At 39.0% G+C, this 20,000-nt stretch overlaps 1 protein-coding gene across 1 annotated transcript in view; it reads left to right on the top strand.

Moving 5' to 3' along the window:
- Positions 1-18,881: 18,881 nt before the first annotated feature.
- LOC135218626 (uncharacterized) overlaps positions 18,882-20,000 on the top strand; it is a 1,206-nt gene continuing 87 nt past the window's right edge. Inside the window, exon 1 of the mRNA XM_064255063.1 lies at positions 18,882-20,000. This exon is cut by the window's right edge and continues 87 nt beyond it. Coding sequence (XP_064111133.1) covers positions 18,882-20,000 — 1,119 coding nt within the window.

Below are 20,000 nucleotides of genomic sequence, written 5' to 3'. Positions count from 1 at the left end.
GACTATTGCTCCCCAGTATGGGTCCTACCAACAGCCCGGGCCGGGCCCCCACCCCCCACACACAAAAAAAAAAAAAAAAAAAAAAAAAAAAAAAAAAAAAAAAAAAAAAAAAAAAAAAAAAAAATGGTAACTTGCACCACATCCCTTCTGTGCTCAGCACGAATGCCATAGAATTCTATTCATCTGTAAAATCATGAACACATTAAAACAGAGAAAAGTCACATTAATTCATGGTGGCCGGTAATAAAGTCACAGGGAAATTCCCAATGTTTCTTGGCGATCATCATCTTGATATTGACAGTCTTTTGTTTATGTTTTTTCGTTAATCCCAACGAAAGATTTAATGTGACCTTTTTTCACTTTTTTTTTTTTTTTTACCTGGAAACCATTTTCACTTACAGCCTCTAAAATATGGAACTGCCTACCTCACTGTATGCCAACTATCACAAATCAACCAGCGTACTTATTCAAGCATACAAGCTAAACATGTTCTGGGATATCCTACAGTTTGAGCTGAAATGTACTGCCATAGGTTAATTCGGCGACATAACACGGGGGCTAATTCTGAAGCCATCTGGCGCCTTGTATTCTATCCCGAAGTCAGATCTAACATCACTGCTTGCAATAATTGCAAGCTCAGTAAACATAGGCCAGTGTTTCGAAGACGTAAACCCACGACCCACGGTGGAGTAGAACCAATTATCAAGTAATTCTCTCTTCTTCTTTTATAACTTTTCACGAAGAGGCTAACAGTATGAATACTTTGCTGCTTTAGATACGCATGATCACGTGCATCACTCCATAAATAAAAACACGTGTCCATTTGCCATAAGAAAGTAGAGTGACACTGAACATTTTATGGTAACAAGTTACTTCCTGCTACCAAACACATTCAATAACTAGTTTCCAATATCAGAGATGACTCATTTAACCAAACAATATTCAAGACATCGAGACAATATTGTATACACTAGAAATCAACCACCACATCGATGAGAGCAAGTTCTTTGCAAACGAGAATAACAGGAATTACTAATATTCATTCGTCCACTTCATTCCATATTTTAAAGTAACTCGCTCATGATCATTTAGGAATATAAATAATAAATCATTTATTGTCTATTGGGTGTCATGGTCCGGTTTGCCGCCGATACCCGTGTCCAAAGTTTGGCCCAAAGCATATACGTACTGGCTTAGGCCTATGTATGCTGCACATGCCGTACAATCCTTGTTTTCCTTTACGTTGTATATTTCCTGTAATTATATATATAAATTCACTCTAGTCGGTCTGCAACCTCCCTGTTGAATAATTTTACCCGAGTACAACGGGCAGCACCATTGCTGGAATGGAATGGAATATAATAATTAGGCCAAACAACCAAGCGCTGGGACCTATGAGGTCATTCAGGGAAATTGACAGTGCAGGTGGAAGACCATACGAAAAAAACAGAATGTATGAAAGGAGGTACTTAGTCAAAAGAATGAAAAGGGTTGCAACTAAGGACCGAAAGAATTTTGGTATGAGGGTCTTAGGGGCACCAAACCAACAGGAATTCCTGTTCAATTAGATCACGATGCCCAAGCCATATCGAAACATGTTTAACTGATGACTCATATGATCTTACAGCAGGCTTGTGCTGCTGACACGCTTATGCTGACGCAAGACCCGTTCAATCACGACGACAAACCAAACTTTTAATCGTGTTTTGTACGCGTTAAGTTATCGTACCTATTCCCTTCAAAGTATAAGAATTTCGAACGGTTATAGTTTGGTTTTTTGTCCTAATGAGGTCAGGACACTTCACTTGTGGAAAAATTCTCTCTCTCTCTCTCTCTCTCTCTCTCTCTCTCCTCTCTCTCTCTCTTTCTCTCTCTCTCTCTCTCTCCCCAACATTTCATCATCTTGACTGAGAGTTCAGCGATAACAAATCATAAAAAAATGGAAAAAATGGAGGGAAAAATGGTTACACGACACATTCAGTCTTAATACTCAGCTTCAAACCAATACTAACACAGCTACCTATGCCAGTCATATGTGTGGTAAACGTACAGAAAAGAATTCCCCCTCAAATTATTCAAATTTCATTAACTCATCTGTCCAACTCAATCGATTTATACGCCGTTTTACTTTGGGAGTGAACGGATACTCAACCTATCTACCACACGTTTAACACAACCTTTCTTAGCCTAGCCTTACCCAGCAGTGATGGCTTGGCTTCCAAGCCACAGACATAATGATCAAATTAACATGCTTTTTTCCTGAAAAGTTCCGTTGAATTTTGTATAAGCTTCTTTTAAAAGTATTATTAATCTATCACAGCCATACCTTTAAAATGTTCGTTGTTTCTATGAGCCTAATGACGTAAACGTTTGGATTTTTTAAAAATGTTGTCGAGGATGGGAAAAAATGTTTTCGAACACAAGCCTATATCATGGTAGGTGTCCCCCAACCGCATAACATTTTAAGTATGAAAGAATACTTACACATAAGTCACTTGGAGCATGTCACTTAATCGTCAGTATATTTCCAACGTGGGAGGCCAAGAGATATAATCGACGTGTAGTATAACACTAAACGACGTTGTTCACCTTGTAGTATTATTGGCCTAGACGTAATCACTAAATGAATGCCTTTATCATTTCTTTAAGGCTGTAAGCATAAACATTACCACATTCTTCGTTTTTTCCTCACTATTTATGCTTGTTTCAGTATTAACGCAAAAGCTGTTCGTAGTCACTCACTCACTTAAATAAGGAACACTTAGCCGATGACACTCTCGGCAGCTCGTTCGATCTTCTTACGAGTTGTTCACGCGAAAAACTACGTTAAGAGCAACGACTCCACAATAAAAGCACTGCTAAACAAACCTACACGAACGACAAAATAAAAACATGAATGGAAAAGTACCCTTCTACAACAAAAATAGGAGTGTTTAAAATAAGGCTTCAGTCTCGGAGGTGGCCAGAGAGCGAATGAGTGAGTCGGCGGAGTGACCCAGTGACTGCCAGCGTCCCTAACTCTGGTGTTTGTGTTCACAAACCACATACAGACAAACCAATGGCCGCTATCCATATGCGCCTAACACATCATGACATTTTTTCCCTACAATTTACAGACTCCTTGCGGTTGGCAATTATTATTACATTTCGTAACAAAGTCCTGCGGACTAATTTCTGATTTAATGACTATATCGTTCACATCCGAGGTGATCTCTTGGGTAATTGGTGATTTACTGCATGTTAATGGTACTAGAAGTCGTTAAGTGTGTGCGCAAGATGTCCATATAAGTAAGTTTCCGAAAATGTTGCTGAATATCAAGGTCTACTGCAGTTATTATGTTTTTACGAGCTGGGACCCTAACTCATGCGTGGTCAATCGTAACTCGAGAGACTAGACCTAGTCTCATATTAATTTTACAACAAACGATTCCTACAACTACACACACACACACACACTCACACACATCACTTGAATATAATTTCATTATAGTTATATATTTTGTGCGTGTGTTACTGGCAGATAGCGAAACCAGGCATTGCTCGAATTGCCTGAAATTTCAGGTAGACAGCGAAATGCAACCAAGGACATTTAATCCCCCAGGGCCTAGTACTAAACTCGGAGAAACAGTGAATAGTCTACACCTTTCGTTTCGCCGTGTTTAGTACTAGTCCCGAGGGAAGTGGGGTCACAAATGCATTTCCCCGTGTTTAGTACTAGCCCCCGGTTGATCAAATGTAGTACCTAAGCGCATGTCGCTACCTGCCTGAAATTTCAGGCAGTTCGTGAAATGCCAGATTGCGCTATTTGCCTTATCAGATATTGACCGTTATCCCATCGGCTTGTTAGCTGCAGTAATTTTTTAAAAATTACACTGGAAATATATAAAAACACGTTTTAGTATTTGTCTTGAGAAATAAGTTAGTGAGGAGAATGAAAGTTTTCTATCCACTGAAGTCGCATTTGATTTCCTCTTGTTATATTTTAATTACCGTCGATATAACTTTCATCCGCTATTAGGCCTAATTCCAAGCCTGGAGCGTTGATTACGCAAGAGGTAATACCTATAGGGTCTCAATACTTAATATAACTTTAACAATAACTGAATTAGTCACATTATGTAACGATATTGATTGATTATGAAATTTAGGTCTTGAGAAACAAGCGTCGGAAATCTTAGGATTATTCAGCGCCCTTGTGATGGAACGATATTGCATTTGTTTAAATAACAAGTGAAAAGACAGAGAAGCATTTTAATCGTAGTTTGAAGACTAGCCTACTCATTCTTTCTTCATGTGATTACATCCTAAAATCTAATCTAGATTACATTTAATTCATGCAAATGGCTTACGAAGAAAAGTACAGTACACTAAATAAGCCTAAGGAATAACATGGGCTCTAATAGACTCATCAAGCAAATGCCACTTTACAAACGAAACGGTTACAGTAACAATACATAAAATTGCTTGATTAACTGTGACTTGCCATGTTCCGCACGTGACCAAGTGCGTTATCTAAGTGCATCGTCAAATAATACGTGTTCTGTGCACTGCAGAAATTATGGCCGGATCGTTGAAGTTCGTGAGCCTAGACTCGAAATGCAACAGAGGCTGGTACGTGGAGTGTGCTGTTTGAGAGAGAGAGAGAGAGAGAGAGAGTTACAAGGATTAGAATGTCTCAAAGACTTAATTAGTCCATCGAGGTGACATCATGCGCTCACTTATCTCTAAGAGCAGGTTTTACTGTTCATCCACACTGTTCTAATGATAGAGAGAAGGGTGGGAATGAATGATCAGCCTTACGAATTATGTGGTTTCCATACACACACACACACACACACACACTCTAGGCTAGGGGTTGGGGTAAGGCCATGCCCAAGCCAGCTATCTCATTCTCCCCGTTTTCATGATCTCATCTGCATAGAGAACCACCGTAATTTCACTTATGCTATAATTTTCGCTTTCTCGGGGAGTAAGCCTACAAACTTCTTTGCTGTTGTCGTTGTTCTTGTTGGGGAGGGTGTGAAAAAGGTGTTTAGCGTCGAGTTAAAGATACGAGAATTTTAATATAGGATATTTATGATTTATTCAATAGAATGAAAATGTAAAAAATATGTATACGTTAAACAGTAAAGAAAAAATATTTCTAATAAAATATAGTGCATTTACTTTCATTTTCGTTGGGGAACCAAAGCGGTATTTGACTGTAGATTTTAACACGCGCCCCTAGTAAGCAGGAAGTAGGATCACGCCTTGTTAACTCTATCCTGCCACTTGAGTCTTAATATTCTTCTTAAAGCTTTATTTTCAACCCGTCAGTATCTTTCGGATATTGTTTCATTGTTACATCCATATAGCTTTTCTTAACATGCAACTCTACATTACAAAATGCAATTCAACAATAATTCTGGTAACGTGGAGGCACTGAAATAATAACAAGGATCAAATAAAAAGGACACAAATTAGACACGTTCATATATTCTCGGTTATAAGTGGGAAAACAAAATAATCGAAGAGAAATGTAGCCTAAATTCACTATAACAAAACTATCAAAACGTGCTAAAATCTATGGTCAAATAGAGCCTTGTTTCACCAACGAAAACTAAAATAAATACGCTATATTTTATTAAGAAATAAATGTTCTGCAATTCATTTTTTACTTTCTCATTCTAATAAATGAATCACAAATATCCTATCCTAAAATTCCTGTATCTTTAACCAAACGCAAAACACCTTTTTCACACATTTTCAGGCTCTTAAGTAGACCTTTCCTATCCACCAACAAGAACATCAAGAAAGTAGTCTGTAGGCTTACTCCCCGATAAGCGAAAACGAAATACGTGCATAAATACTTACAAACATACATCCACATACCCATACCATCCCCATGGGTCTAGCAACCTCATCTAGAAAATAAATGCTTAAAAATCCAAAACCTGAATGAGTGTTTGAAAGCAATTTATATAGATCAATAACATTTCACCATGTATCAGTTATTCTGCATGAATGTTCTGGGAGAGAGAGAGAGAGAAAGAGGGGGGGGGGGGTGTTTCTTGACAGTTATTAGTGTTTTTTCGTTGCTTGATACACCAAAACTTGAATGTGTTGGGTAGGCCATGAACTTGAGAGATTTCTCATTCCATGTTTTAATACTGTGTGTGTGTGTGTGTGTGTGTGTGTGTGTGAGAGAGAGAGAGAGAGAGAGAGAGAGAGAGAGAGAGAGTACTGTTAGCGACCCCCCCAGAACGAGGCCGAGATCATGCACGGTGAAGATAATTGCAAATAATACGTTGTTTACACTGCGGCTTTCTCACGCGCATGCGTCGTTGTCCCGAATGTGTGATCATCTTTTGGTTAATTAGCAGAGAATTTATGCAAGAATTGCAACAAGTTATATATATATATATATATATATATATATATATATATATATATATATATATATATATATATATATATAATATATATATATATTATAGTTTTAGGAAAATCTTGACATCTAAAGAATATGTTTACGACCGAAATACTGCATGCCTGTATATCAGTCAGTTTCGTAAGTCTAAGACAGCTACCTACCTCTCTCTCTCTCTCTCTCTCTCTGAACGCATCAGTGAAAGTGCCATAAACAACCTGGGGACGTTTCTATGCTATGCAGAAGATTTAAAAGCATCATAAGAAAGAAACAGAAACGGAACCCTTACTTTTCGTCACGGACAGACGATGACAGAGTGAGCGCCAAAACTAGTGACATCTGGTTGGTAGCTGGGGAGGGGAGGGTAGGACTGGGAGGGAGAGAGCAGGGTGGGATATTCAGGGTAGGAGGGGATAAGGATATGGTGAGTCTAGAGATCAGGAGACCAACACAAGCCCGGAAAGTTCGTTAAGAAACTGAACAAGGCGTGATCCGACTTCCAGCTTACTTGGGGGGGCGGGGGAGAGCGTGGTAAACTCTACGGTCAAATAGCACTTTGCTTCACCAATGATAATTAAAATAAATACGCTATGTTTTATTAAGAAATAATTATTCTGTACTGTTTAACATGCACATTATTCATTTTTCACATTTTCATTCTAATAAATAAATCATAAATATCCTATCCTAAAATTCCTGCGTCTTTAACTCAATGCAAAACACCTTTTTCAGACCTTTTTAGGCCTTTTCATAGACCATTCCTAAACCCCCATCAAGAACAACAACAAAATATTTTATAGGCTAACTCCCCAAGCAAGACAAAAGTCCTGTATAAAACCTATATACATCGACCCTGATTTTCGTACCTCTCTACCACACATTATGTAGGAATGGAATACAAAATTTAGGCCAAATACCAAGTACTATTAGATTCACATCAACCGTGCATTTGATGTCTAGGCTAGTCCCTTACAATGCTCCTAATTAGCTGCTGATGAGCCGATCACAGGGCTGGAAACTCTCAGTCTCTCTCGAGAGTTCACATGGGTAGGAGCTATGTTCCACCTCTCCTGAGGGATATGTCTTTCAAAAGTATCCTTCAGGAAAGGTGGAACATACATCCTACCTATGTGAACTCCCTCGAGAGACTGAGAGTTTCCAGCCCTGTGATTGGCTTATCAACAGCCAATCAGAAGCGTTGTAAGGGACTGGCCTAAACATCAAATGCACGGTTGATGTGAATCTGCCATAGGATCGATGGGGTCCTTCAGCGCCGAAAGGGGAAGCTTAGAGTTTGCAGAGGGTGGAAAGTACGATGAAGAGAATATGAATGGAGAATATGAATGGAAGTACAGTTAAAGGAATGAAAAGGGTTGTAGCTAGTGGCCGAAGGGATGCCTCAAGGAATCTTAAGAATTGCCTACAGTGCACCGTGCGTACACATACATGTACCCTTCATAAATCCCCATATACAGGACTGAGTGGCAATAAGTAGATTATAATCATTAGATCAATTGTTAAAGAGAGAAATACGAGAACAACGCACTCTCTCTCTCTCTCTCTCTCTCTCTCTCTCTCTCTCTCTCTCTCTCTCTCTCTCTCAGACCGAGCTGTTGCCTTAAAATTCCCATATGCCTCTCTTGCCTTATAAAAGGTATTATACATATTGTTTAGTCAACTGCTGAGGGCTACAATCAGGGTGGTGAGAGAATTGGAAAGAAGATATCAGTCTCCTATCGAAATGGTCGTGGCCTGTCCTACAGCGTTGAGAGACAAATGAACATGGCTAATTTTAACCTTGAATATCATAAAAAATACTGAGGATTGAGGGCTGCAATTTGCTATGCTTGACGATTGGAGGGTGGATGATCAACATAACAATTTGCAGCCCTCTAGCCGCAGTAGTGTTTAAGATCTGAGGACGGACAGATAGAGAAATAGCCATCTCAATAGTTTTCTTTTATACAAAAAGCTAAAACAAAAAATTAAACTTCAAAGGAATATAAAATTAAAATAATAAATAATAAAAAATAAAAAAATAAATAAAGCACAAAAAATAACACGGACCAGAGAAAACGGGAAAGAATGAGCAAGTCCTCCATAAAACGTAGTCTTGACAAGTCAAAGAAAACGGGAATACCGGGACGTCTATATGATCATGAAGGATGCGTATACCAATGGGTTAAGGCCGTCGTGACAGAGAGAGAGAGACCACCAGGAAGCATTTACTTACGGGACTTAGAGCGACAGATGGCGTTGGTTAAGAATAGTAAATTAAGCAGCGGTAGATACAGGTGTGTTTGTCTATGTATGCGAGAGAGAGAGACGGGGAGGGGGAGGGGGTGAGGCTTATGGAGGCCTAGGACAGAGAGAATCTTTGGAAGCCAAGAAGCAGAATTATGAAAAACAGGAAAGCAAGAGAGAGAGAGAGAGAGAAAGGGGGGAGGCTTATGGGAACGAGGACATAGAGAATCTGTGGAGGCCTAGAATAAGAATGATTATAAAAAGATGGAAAAGCGAGATGAGAGAGAGAGTGGGGGTCGGGGAGAGAGAGGGGGGGGGGGGGGGCGGCCAGAGTGATGAAAAAAAAAATTTTTTTTCTTCTAAATAGCAAGTCTTACACATGAAAAACGCTTAACCACACATGATTTACTGCAAATGACTGGTAGGATTTCAAACATGTAGCCTAATATTTCAGTCACGCACATATGGATACACAGTGAACTTTATATATATATATATATATATATATATATATATATATATATATATATATATATATATATATATGTGTGTGTGTGTGTGTGTGTGTGTGTGTGTGTGTGTGTGTGTGTGTGTGTTATATATATAAAGGTTTTTTGCCACGAAGGAAAAAATTAAAAAGTAAAGGGTCCGAACAGGACCGAAAGTACTCGGCTATCTCGCTTTTTCATTTTTTTCTTCGTGGCAAAAAACCTTTATATACACACACACACACACACACAACACACACACACACACACACATATATATATATATATATATATATATATATATATATATAATATATATATTATAAGTTAACATAAACATACATTATTATATATAATAATAAAATATAATGATGTAAAGATATGTATTTATTTATTTATTATTTTAATTTTATTATTCCTTCAATTATTCTAATTTCACTATATATATATATATATATATATATATATATATATATATATATATATATATATATATATATATATATATATATTGGTTGATTGATTGACTAGACACTTACCACCAGAATGAAGAGACCCAAGTTCGATCCCCAACCGAGGCAGAATGATTTTGTTACATTGGTAGTAAAGCAATGAATCATATACCTGGTAATCAGTCAACTATAGTAGATAAGTGTACAGGCTGACAACCTCATCCTTATGGTTCTGTGTAGCTTTAAATATACCTAATAAAATTAACAGTTTAAAATATAATAAACTATCGTATCATTATTCATGAAGGTAATATCATTACTATTACTATCATGCGGGTCTTTGTATCAGTTCCTCGTTGGACGAGTGGTTTACGTATTGGCCTACCAATTCAGTAGTCCCAAGTTCGATTTCCCCGCCCTGCCAACGTGGAGTGAGAGGAATTTATTTCTGGTGATTAAAATTTAATATCTCGATACAATGTGCTTCGGATCCCACAATAAGCTGTAGGTCCCGTTGCTAGGTAACCAATTGGTTACTAGCCACGTAAAAATATGTAATCCTTCGGGCCAACCGTAGGAGAGCTGTTAATCAGTTCAGTGGTCTGGTTAAACTAAGACATACTTAACCTTTTCTTCTTTTCATTCTATACAATAAGCATTAAACAGAGAGTAGTATTTACGCCTCAAAATATCCATAAATTATATATATATTATTCAACCATCATAAGACAGGTAGTTAATATGACTACCATTACTATCAGTTATTAATCCTTCCAAAATATTTTTAAAAAATGGGGCCATAAACTTACTCAAAATATCCGTATATGAAAAAACCTGTCTTAATAACTGGAAGTTATCCAAACCTCTCCATATTTGAAAAAAAAATCTCATTAACAATTGGAAAATAACCGAAACCTCTCAGTATCTGTAAAAAAAATAATTAATCTATTAACAATAGGAAAATAATCTTAGCTTTTCCATATATGTTAAAAATCTTAATAACAATGGGAGAATAATCTTAGCTTCTCCATACATGTTAAAAATCTTAATAACAATGGGATTATAATCTTAACTTTTCCATATACATTAAAAATCTTAATAACTTCTCCATATATGTTAAAAATCTTACTAACTTCTCCATATATGTTAAAAATCTTACTAACTTCTCCATATATGTTAAAAATCTTTATAACTTCTCCATATGTGTTAAAAAAATCTTGATAACTTCTCCATATATGTTAAAAATTCTCCATATATGTTAAAAATTCTCCATATATGTTAAAAATTCTCCATATATGTTAAAAATCTTACTAACTTCTCCATATATGTTAAAAATCTTACTAACTTCTCCATATATGTTAAAAATCTTAATAACTTCTCCATATATGTTAAAAATCTTATAACTCTCCATATATGTTAAAGAAACTTAATAACTTCTCCATAGTTAAAAATCTTAATAACTTCTCCATATATGTTAAAAATCTTACTAACTTCTCCATATATGTTAAAAATCTTAATAACTTCTCCATATATGTTAAAAATCTTAATATCTTCTCCATATATGTTAAAAATCTTAATATCTTCTCCATATATGTTAAAAATCTTAATAACTTCTCCATATATGTTAAAAATCTTAATAACTTCTCCGATATGTGTTAAAAATCTTATATTTCTCCATAAATATGTTAAAAATCTTAATCATTAGAAAAAAACTAAGGAAAAAGGAAGGATTCCATATATGTTAAAAAATCTTAATAACTTCTCCATATATGTTAAAAATCTTAATAACTTCTCCATATATATTAAAAATCTTAATAACAATGGAAAACGATCGGAACGTATGAGCAATGATCCAAATCCACGCAGCGTAAACACGAGATGAATTTAAATAAAAAAAAAAAAAAATAGAATCAATGTTTCCCACGGCTTTCTTTTATGGAGTTCCCACGTTTTTTTCTTATAATCTTGCCGGTCTCCTCATTAGAAAATCTCTCTCTCTCTCTCTCTCTCTCTCTCTCTCTCTCTCTCTCTCTCCTTTTGGATTAAATTCCAATAATAAGATTCCTACTGTGTTTTGACACAAACATTAAAAGACTCGGAAACACGGAAGAAGAGAAAGAGTTCCATTGTCCATAACCTGCTGCCCATTTCAACAGAAAGATGAAAAAGTTTAGGTTTGTTCACCTGTGTGTCAACATAGATATCCTTTTAGTAAACGGAGGAAGATTAGAATTCCTGAAATTCGGCGAGACAAAAACTCTACGGACAAACCACGCCTGATTTCGCAAAGACCCAGTCCTTAATAAGCCTCACCCCGTTCATTTGAAACTATATATATATATTATATATATATATATATATATATATATATATATATATATATATATTTTTATATATAATATATATATATAACACACATATATATATAATACTACGAATGTTCAACATTTTATAGGCTCTTTCTAGACACTTAATTTTTTAAAATAACCATCATCTGCTCTTTGTAAAAATTACATAATTCTATATACTTGGAGGGGTTCATCGCTGGACGAGTGGGTTGCGTGCTTGCCTACCAATTTGATAGTCCGAGTTTGCTCCCCTGCTCTACCAACACAGAATCAGAGGAATTTATTTCTGGTAACTAGAAATTAATTTCTCGATATAATGTGGTTCGGATCTCACAATAGGCTGTAGGTCCCGTTGCTAGGTAACCAAATGGTTCCTAGCCACGTGAAAATATCTAATCCTTCAGGCCAGCCCTAAGAGAGCTGTCAGTCAGCTCAGTGGTCTAGTCGGACTTAGATATACTCAACTTTTTTTGAGGCTTGGTGGGATACATCAAGCAGAAATGCAAACCCTAACAAGTTGTTATTACTCAAATTTAACTTACTCTCGAGATGACAATTCTCTATTATGGCCCTATATGAAAACGGGGAGAGCATAAAACTTAGGCATTCAAAGGCCAAGATCTGAAACCTATGAGGTCATTCAGTGCTGAAAGGGGAATTGAGAGTAAAAAGGCGTGAAAGGTGTAACAGGAGGATAACCTGAAAGCAGTTGCACGATTAAACAATTGTTAGGAGAGGGTGGAATGTAAGATCGCCGCCATCTTGAATTGAACTGAATTCAAGATGGCGGTGGTAAGATGCTAGATAGAGTGACAGGAATGAAAAGGGTTGCAGCTGTGGGTCGAAGGGACGCTGCTAAGAATCTCGAGTAATTCGTACAGTGCAACTAACGGAATTACAAATACCCCCCACCCCCAAGGGAAACAAAGAGTAACTAATGAAACAAATGACCAATGATAAAACAGTAAAAAAATAACGATAAATAAAAGTACGAATACATCAGAACAGATAAGATCAGTCAAAAAAAAAAAAAAAAAAAAAAAAAAAAATCGGGCTAAAAGACATACTTTCAAAACTAGACCACACACCTTTCGTAATCACGGGACCATCAACATACCATACCAAGGCCAGGAAGTCTGACCCGGAGTTTTCCACCGAAGGGAATAATAATGACGATAATCCCTTTTAAGTCCCCACACATGGTTTGGTTGCATTTCAGACAACCAGGACCTTTGTCTGCCGTAACGGGAAACGGTCTATAATGAGGCTTTGATCATTACTAGAATTAGACACAGTCTGTCATTAGGGGTTTCGTCTTGTCTTCACACTCACAAGCGGCTTCGATAATGGCTGCCATTTCTTTTAAGTAAATACCGCCTCCCTCACATTTACAGATGGCTGCCATTTCTTGTTGAGTAACTTCCGCCTCCGCTTATTAGGTCAAATCTTAGGGGCATAGCTTTCAGATCGAAACAACAGAATCGTAAGAAACATATGTTGCAGATTAATGAGTATTCCGTGACGTAGCCATGTCTCGGTTATTTATTACTACTCTGAATATGAATGAGCCTTATTCATATGGGACAATCCCAACAGGCCTCGTTATTTTCATTTTTCAGAAGATGAGCCCTATTCATATGGGACAATCCCAAAGGGGCCATTTGATTTGCCTTTTGCCTGAAATTCAAGCTTCCAAAGAATAATGATTAACCTGCCATGTCCGTGTGTGACAGATGATTTGCCGTCGTTCCAAACCGGTGTCATCCCTTACACAGTGACACTTAGGTAAATAAGTATGCAAAGTGTGAGTAACTTAGATCTTAGTGGCTGCACTTTAATAAGTAGCTTATGTGATGAGGACTTGCCGTCACCACATTCTCTACAGTTACCTCAAATACGTATTTATATAAGTTTTGATGTATGTGAAATCCTAATTAAATATTCATCCTGATAATAACTCTCGATAAAAGCTGTCTCAACACACGCACACACACACACACCCGTCTTGAGAGAGAGTGAGAGAGAGAGAGATTAATTATTTGTCAGAAAATCACGTGCAGAAACGGCAGGTGAAAGATACCTTGGGTCGAGAGAGAGAGAGAGAGCTCATTTGGGCGATGGGGGTCGCTGAATAAAGAGACAATGCTATTCCCGATCCGCCATATGGTCGGATTAAAACAGCCCATATGGCCGCCAGCGAGGAAGAGAGAAGTTGCATACCTACTACCGCTGGGTCAACACGAAATTATTCATTCATAAGGAAAGTTATTCATCAAGATTCTCCTCTCAATACTACTGTATAATTGCTATCATATTTACCAGCCAAGTTGCAAGAGCAGAATGCTATCATCCATGTTGCAAAATCAGATTTGTCCACCAAGCCAACGTTGCAAACGCAAAATGACCGACCATGCCATGTTGGCAAAAAGCAAGAAATGCTACCAGCCATGTTTGCAAAAGAAAAGAATGCTACCAGCCCATGTGCAAAAGCCGAAATGCATATCAGCCATAGTTTGCAAAAAAAAAAAAAGTAAAAATACTACGCCAAGCCATGTTGCAAAAGAAGAATGCTACATCCATGTTTGCAAAGAAGAATGCTATCAGCAAGTTGTTAAAAAGCCAAAGAAAATTGCTACCAGCCAATGTTTTGCAAAAGCCAGAATGCCTACCAGTTCATGTTGCAAAAAGCAGAATACCACCAGCCATGTTGCAAAAGAAAGAATGTACCAACCAGCATGTTGCCTAAAAGAAGAATGCTAACATCCATTGTTGCCAAAAGCAGAATGCCACCAGCCATGTTTACAAAATGCGAGAATGCTACCAGCCATGTTTTGGCAAAAGCAGAATTGCCAACCAGACCATGTTGCAAAAGCAGAATGCCACCAGCCATGGTTTGCAAAAGCAGAATGCCACCAGCCCATGTTGCAAAAGCAGAATGCCACCAGCCAATGTTACAAACACAAGCAGAATGCCACCAGACCATGTTATGGCAAAAAGAAGAATGCTGCTACCAGCCATGTTGCAAAACAAAGCAGAATTTCCACCAGCCATGTTGGCAAAAAGTGAATTGCTACCCCATCCAGTTGCAAAAAGCCAGAATTGCCACCAGCCATGTTTGCAAAACAGCAGAATGCTAACCAGCCATGTTGCCAAAAGCCAGAATGCCACCAGCCATGTTGCAAAAAGCAGAAATGCTAACCAGCCATGTTGCAAAAGCAGAATGCCACCAGCCATGTTGCAAAAGCAGAATGCTTAACCAGTCATGTTTGCACAAAAAGCAGAATGCCAACCAGCCATTTTGTTGCAAAAAGCAGAAATGCTTACCGAGGTCATGTTGACCAAAAAGCAGAAGAATGCCACCCAGCCTATGTTTGGCCAAAAGCAGAAATGCTACCAGCCATGTTGCAAAACAAAAAAAAAGGCAAGGAAATGCCACCAGTCATGGGTTGCAAAAGAAGCAGAATGCTACCAGCCATGGTTTGGCAAAAGCAAAATGCCACCAGTTCCATGTTGCAAAAGCAGAATGCCTACCAGCCATGTTTGTGCAAAAAAGCAGAATGCCTACCCAGTCCATGTTGTCAAAAGCAGAATGCCAAACCAGCCATGTTGCCAAAAGCAGAATGCCTAACCAGCCATGTTTGCAAAACAGCCAGAAATGCTCACCCAGTTGCATGTTGCAAAAGCAGAAATGCTACCAGAATGCTACCAGCCATGTTTGCCCCCCCCCAAAAACAAAGCAGAATGCTAACCAGCCATGTTGCAAAAGCAGAATCTAACCAAGCCATGTTACAAAAAGCAGAATGCTACCAGCCATGTTGCAAAAGCAGAATGCTACCAGCCATGTTTTGCAAATAAGCAGAATGCTACCAGCCATGTTGCAAAAAGAAGGAATTGCCTACCAGTCCATGTTTGTCAAAAAGCAGAATGCTACCAGCCATCGTTTGCAAAAGCAAGAATGCTACCCAGCCATGGTTTGCAAAAGCGAATGCCCCCACCAAGACCATGTTTGCAAAAAGAAGAATGCCAACCCGCCAATGTTGGCCAAAAGCATAATTGCTAAAACCCTGCCCTTTGAAACAAAAGCAGAATTGCTACCAGCTCCATGTTTGCAAAAGCAAGAATGCCCACCAGCCATGTTGCAAAAGCCCTGAATGCCACCAGCCCAATGTTGCAAAAGCAGAAGAATGCTACCAGGTCATGTTGCAAAGACAGAATGCTTACCCAGTCAATGTTGCAAAAGCAGCTGCTACCAGCCCCATGTTGCAAAAGCCAGAATGCCACCAGCCATGTTGCAAAAGCAGAAATGCTACAGCCATGTTGCAAAAGCAAGAATGCCACCAGCCATTGTTGCAAAAAAGCAGAATGCTACTAGCCAACGTTAGGAAAAGAATAATGCCACCAGCATGTTGCAAAAGCAGAAATGCTACCAGCCATGTTGCAAAAGAATGCTACCAGCCGATGTTGCAAAAGCAGATGCCACCAGCCATGTTGCAAAAGCAGAATGCTCCCGCCATGATGTTGCAAAAGCAGAATGCTACCAGCCATGTTGCAAAAGCAGAATGCTACCAGTCACATGTTGCAAAAGCAGAATGACTACCAGCCATGTTAAAAGCAGAATGCTACCAGCATGTTGCAAAAAGCAGATGCTTACCAAGAACATGTTGCAAAAGCAGAATGCTACCAGTCCATGTTGCCAAACCGCAGAATGCTACCAGTCATGTTGCAAAAGAAAAGAAATGCAAACCGCCATGTTGCAAAAGCAGAATGCTACCAGTCATGTTGCAAAAAGCAGAATGCTACCAGCATGTTATGAAACAAAGCAGAAAATAATGCTACCAGCCATGTGCAAAAGCAGAATGCTACCAGTTTTCATTGGTGCAGCAGGAATGTTACAGTAATGTTTGCAAAAACAGATGCTACCAGCCATGTTTGGCAAAAGCAAAGGATCCACCAGCCTGTTGCAAAAGCAAAGAATGCTAAAACCAGCTGTTGCAAAAGCAAAAAAGAAAAAAATGCTACAGCCAAGGTTGCAAAAGCGAATGCCTACCAGTCATGTTTGCAAAAGCACGAATGCTACCAGCCATGTTGTAAAAGCAGAATGCCTAACCAGCCATGTTGCAAAACGCATAATGCTAGCCATGCCATGTTTGCCAAAAGCATAATTGCTACCAGTCCATTTGTTTCAAAAGCAGAATGCTACCAGGCCTGATGTTGCAAAAGAAGAATGCCACCAGCCCATGTTGGCAAAAGCAGAATGCTACCAGTCATGTTTGCAAAAGCAGAATGCTACCAGGCCATGTTTCAAAATCAGAATTTGCCAAAACCACCATGTTTCAAAAGCAGAATGCTACCTAGTCCATGTTGCAAACAGCAGAATGCTACCATCCATGTTGCAAAACAGATGCTTACCACGCCATTTGCAAAAGCAGAATGCCACCAGCCCCATGTTGCAAAAGCAGAATGGCTACCAGCCATGTTAGCAAAAGCAAAGAATTTGCTACCAGCCATGGTGCCAAAAGTTGAAGCAGAATGTCCTACCGAGCCATGTTGGCAAAAAGAATAAAAAAGAATGCCTACCGAGCCATGGTTTTTTTTGCAAAACGGCAAAAGAATTGCTACCATACCATGTTGCAAAAAGCAGAATGCTACCTGTCCAATGTTTTTTGGTTAAAAGTTTTTTAGGAATTGGCCTAAAAAAGGCAATCCATGTTGCCAAAAGCCAGAATGCCTACCAGCCATGTTGCAAAAAGCATAATTGCCACCAGCCATGTTGCAAAAGTCAGAATGCCTACCAAGCCATGTTGCCAAAGCGAATTCTACCAGAACTGTTGCAAAAGCAGAATGCCACCAGCCCATGTGCAAAAGCAGAATGCTACCCAGCCAGTTGGTGCAAAAAGAAGCAGAATGCCCTAACAGCCATGGTTTTGCCAAAATCAAGAATGCTACCTTAGCCAAGTTGGAAGAGAATTTAATGCCAAAAGGGAGCCAATGTTGCAAAACGAATTCCCACCAGCCATGTTGCAAAAAGCATAATGCCCACGCAAGCCATGTTTGCCAAAGCAGAATGCTACCCATCCATGTTGCAAAAGCAAATGCTACCAGCCATGTAGTACCAGCCATGATGTTGCAAAAGCAGAATGCTACCCCGCCTATTCAAAAGCAGAATGCTACCAGCATGTTGCAAAAGCAGACATGGCTACCAGCCATGTTGCAAAAGCAGAAATGCTACCGCCATGTTGCAAAAGCCAGAATGCTACTCAGCCATGTTGCAAAAGCAGAATGCTAACCAGCCATGTTGCGAAAGCAGAAATGCTACCAGCCATGTTGCAAAAGCAGAATGCTACCAGCTATGTTGCAAAAGCAGAATGCTACCAGCCAAGTTCCAAAAAGCAGAATGCCACCAGCCAAGTTCCAAAAAGCAGAATGCTACCAGCCATGTTGCAAAAGCAGAATGCTACCAGCTATGTTTTGCAAAGCAGAATGCTACCATCCATGTTGCAAGAAGAATGCCACCAGCCAAGTGCAAAAATCACCAATGCCACCAGCAAAGCCTTTGTTTGGCAAAAAGCAAAGAATGCTACAAGCCATGTTGCAAAAGAAGAATGCTACCAGCCAAGTTGCAAAAGAAGAATGCTACCAGCCATGTTGCAAAAGAAGAATGCTACATCCTTATGTTGCAAAAGAAAATGCTACCCGCCATTCCAAGTTTGCAAAAGAGAATGCTACCAGCCAGTTGCAAAAAGAAGAATGCTACCAGCCAAGTTTGCAAAAAGAAGTTAATGCCACCAGCCCAAGTTGCAAAGCGATGCTACCAGCCAAGTTGCAAAAAGAAGAATGCCACCAGCCAAAGTTGCAAAAGAAGAATGCTACCAGCCAAGTTGCAAAAGAATAATGCCCCCCCACCAACCAAAAATGTTGCAAAAGAAGAATTCTACCAGACATGTTGCAAAAGAAGAATGCTACCAGCCAAGTTGCAAAAAGAAGAATGCCACCAGCCATGTTGCAAAAGAAGAATGCTACCAGACATGTTGCAAAAGAAGAATGCTACCAGCCAAGTTGCAAAAAGAAGAATGCCACCAGCCAAGTTGCAAAAGCAGAATGCTACCAGCCATGTTGCAAAAGCAGAATGCTACCAACCATGTTGCAAAAGCAGAATGCTACCACCATTTTGCAGTTGAAAAGAGCAGATGCTAACCAGCCATGTTGCAAAAGAAGAATGCTACCAGCCAAGTTGCAAAAGCAGAATGCTACCAGCCATGTTGCAAAAGAAGAATGCTACCAGCCATGTTGCAAAAGAAGAATGCTACCAGCCAAGTTGCAAAAGCAGAATGCTACCAGCCATGTTGCAAAAGAAGAATGCTACCAGCCATGTTGCAAAATAAGAATGCTACCAGCCATGTCGCAAAAGAAGAATGCTACCATCCAAGTGCAAAAGAAAAGAATGCTACCAAGCCAAGTTGCAAAAAAGCAGAATGTTCCCACCAAGCCATTTGCAAAAAAGAAGAATGCTACCAGCCATGTTGTAATAGCAGAATTCTACCAGCCATGTTGCAAAAGAAGAATGCTACCAGCCAAGTTGAAAAAACAGAATGCTACCAGCCATGTTGCAAAAGCAGAATGCTACCAGCCATGTTGCAAAAGCAGAATGCTACCAGCCATGTTGCAAAAGAAGAATGCTACCAGCCATGTTGCAAAAAGTAGAATGCTACCAGCCATGTTGCAAAAGCAGAATGCTACCAGCCACGCTGTAAAAGAAGAATGCTACCAGCCATGTTGCAAAAGAAGAATGCTACCAGCCAAGTTGCAAAAGCAGACTGCTACCAGCCATGTTGCAAAAGAAGAATGCTACCAGCCAAGTTGCAAAAAGCAGAATGCCACCAGCCAAGTTGCAAAAAGCAGAATGCCACCAGCCATGTTGCAAAAGAAGAATGCTACCAGCCATGTTGCAAAAGCAGAATGCTACCAGCCATGTTGCAAAAGCAGAATGCTACCAGCCATGTTGCAAAAGAAGAATGCTACCAGCCACGTTGCAAAAGAAGAATGCTACCAGCCATGTTGC

The sequence above is a fragment of the Macrobrachium nipponense genome, chromosome 9 (genome assembly GCF_015104395.2).
Source record: "Macrobrachium nipponense isolate FS-2020 chromosome 9, ASM1510439v2, whole genome shotgun sequence".
NCBI classification, from domain to species: Eukaryota; Metazoa; Arthropoda; class Malacostraca; order Decapoda; family Palaemonidae; genus Macrobrachium; species Macrobrachium nipponense.
This window is presented reverse-complemented; position numbering and strand designations above follow the sequence as displayed.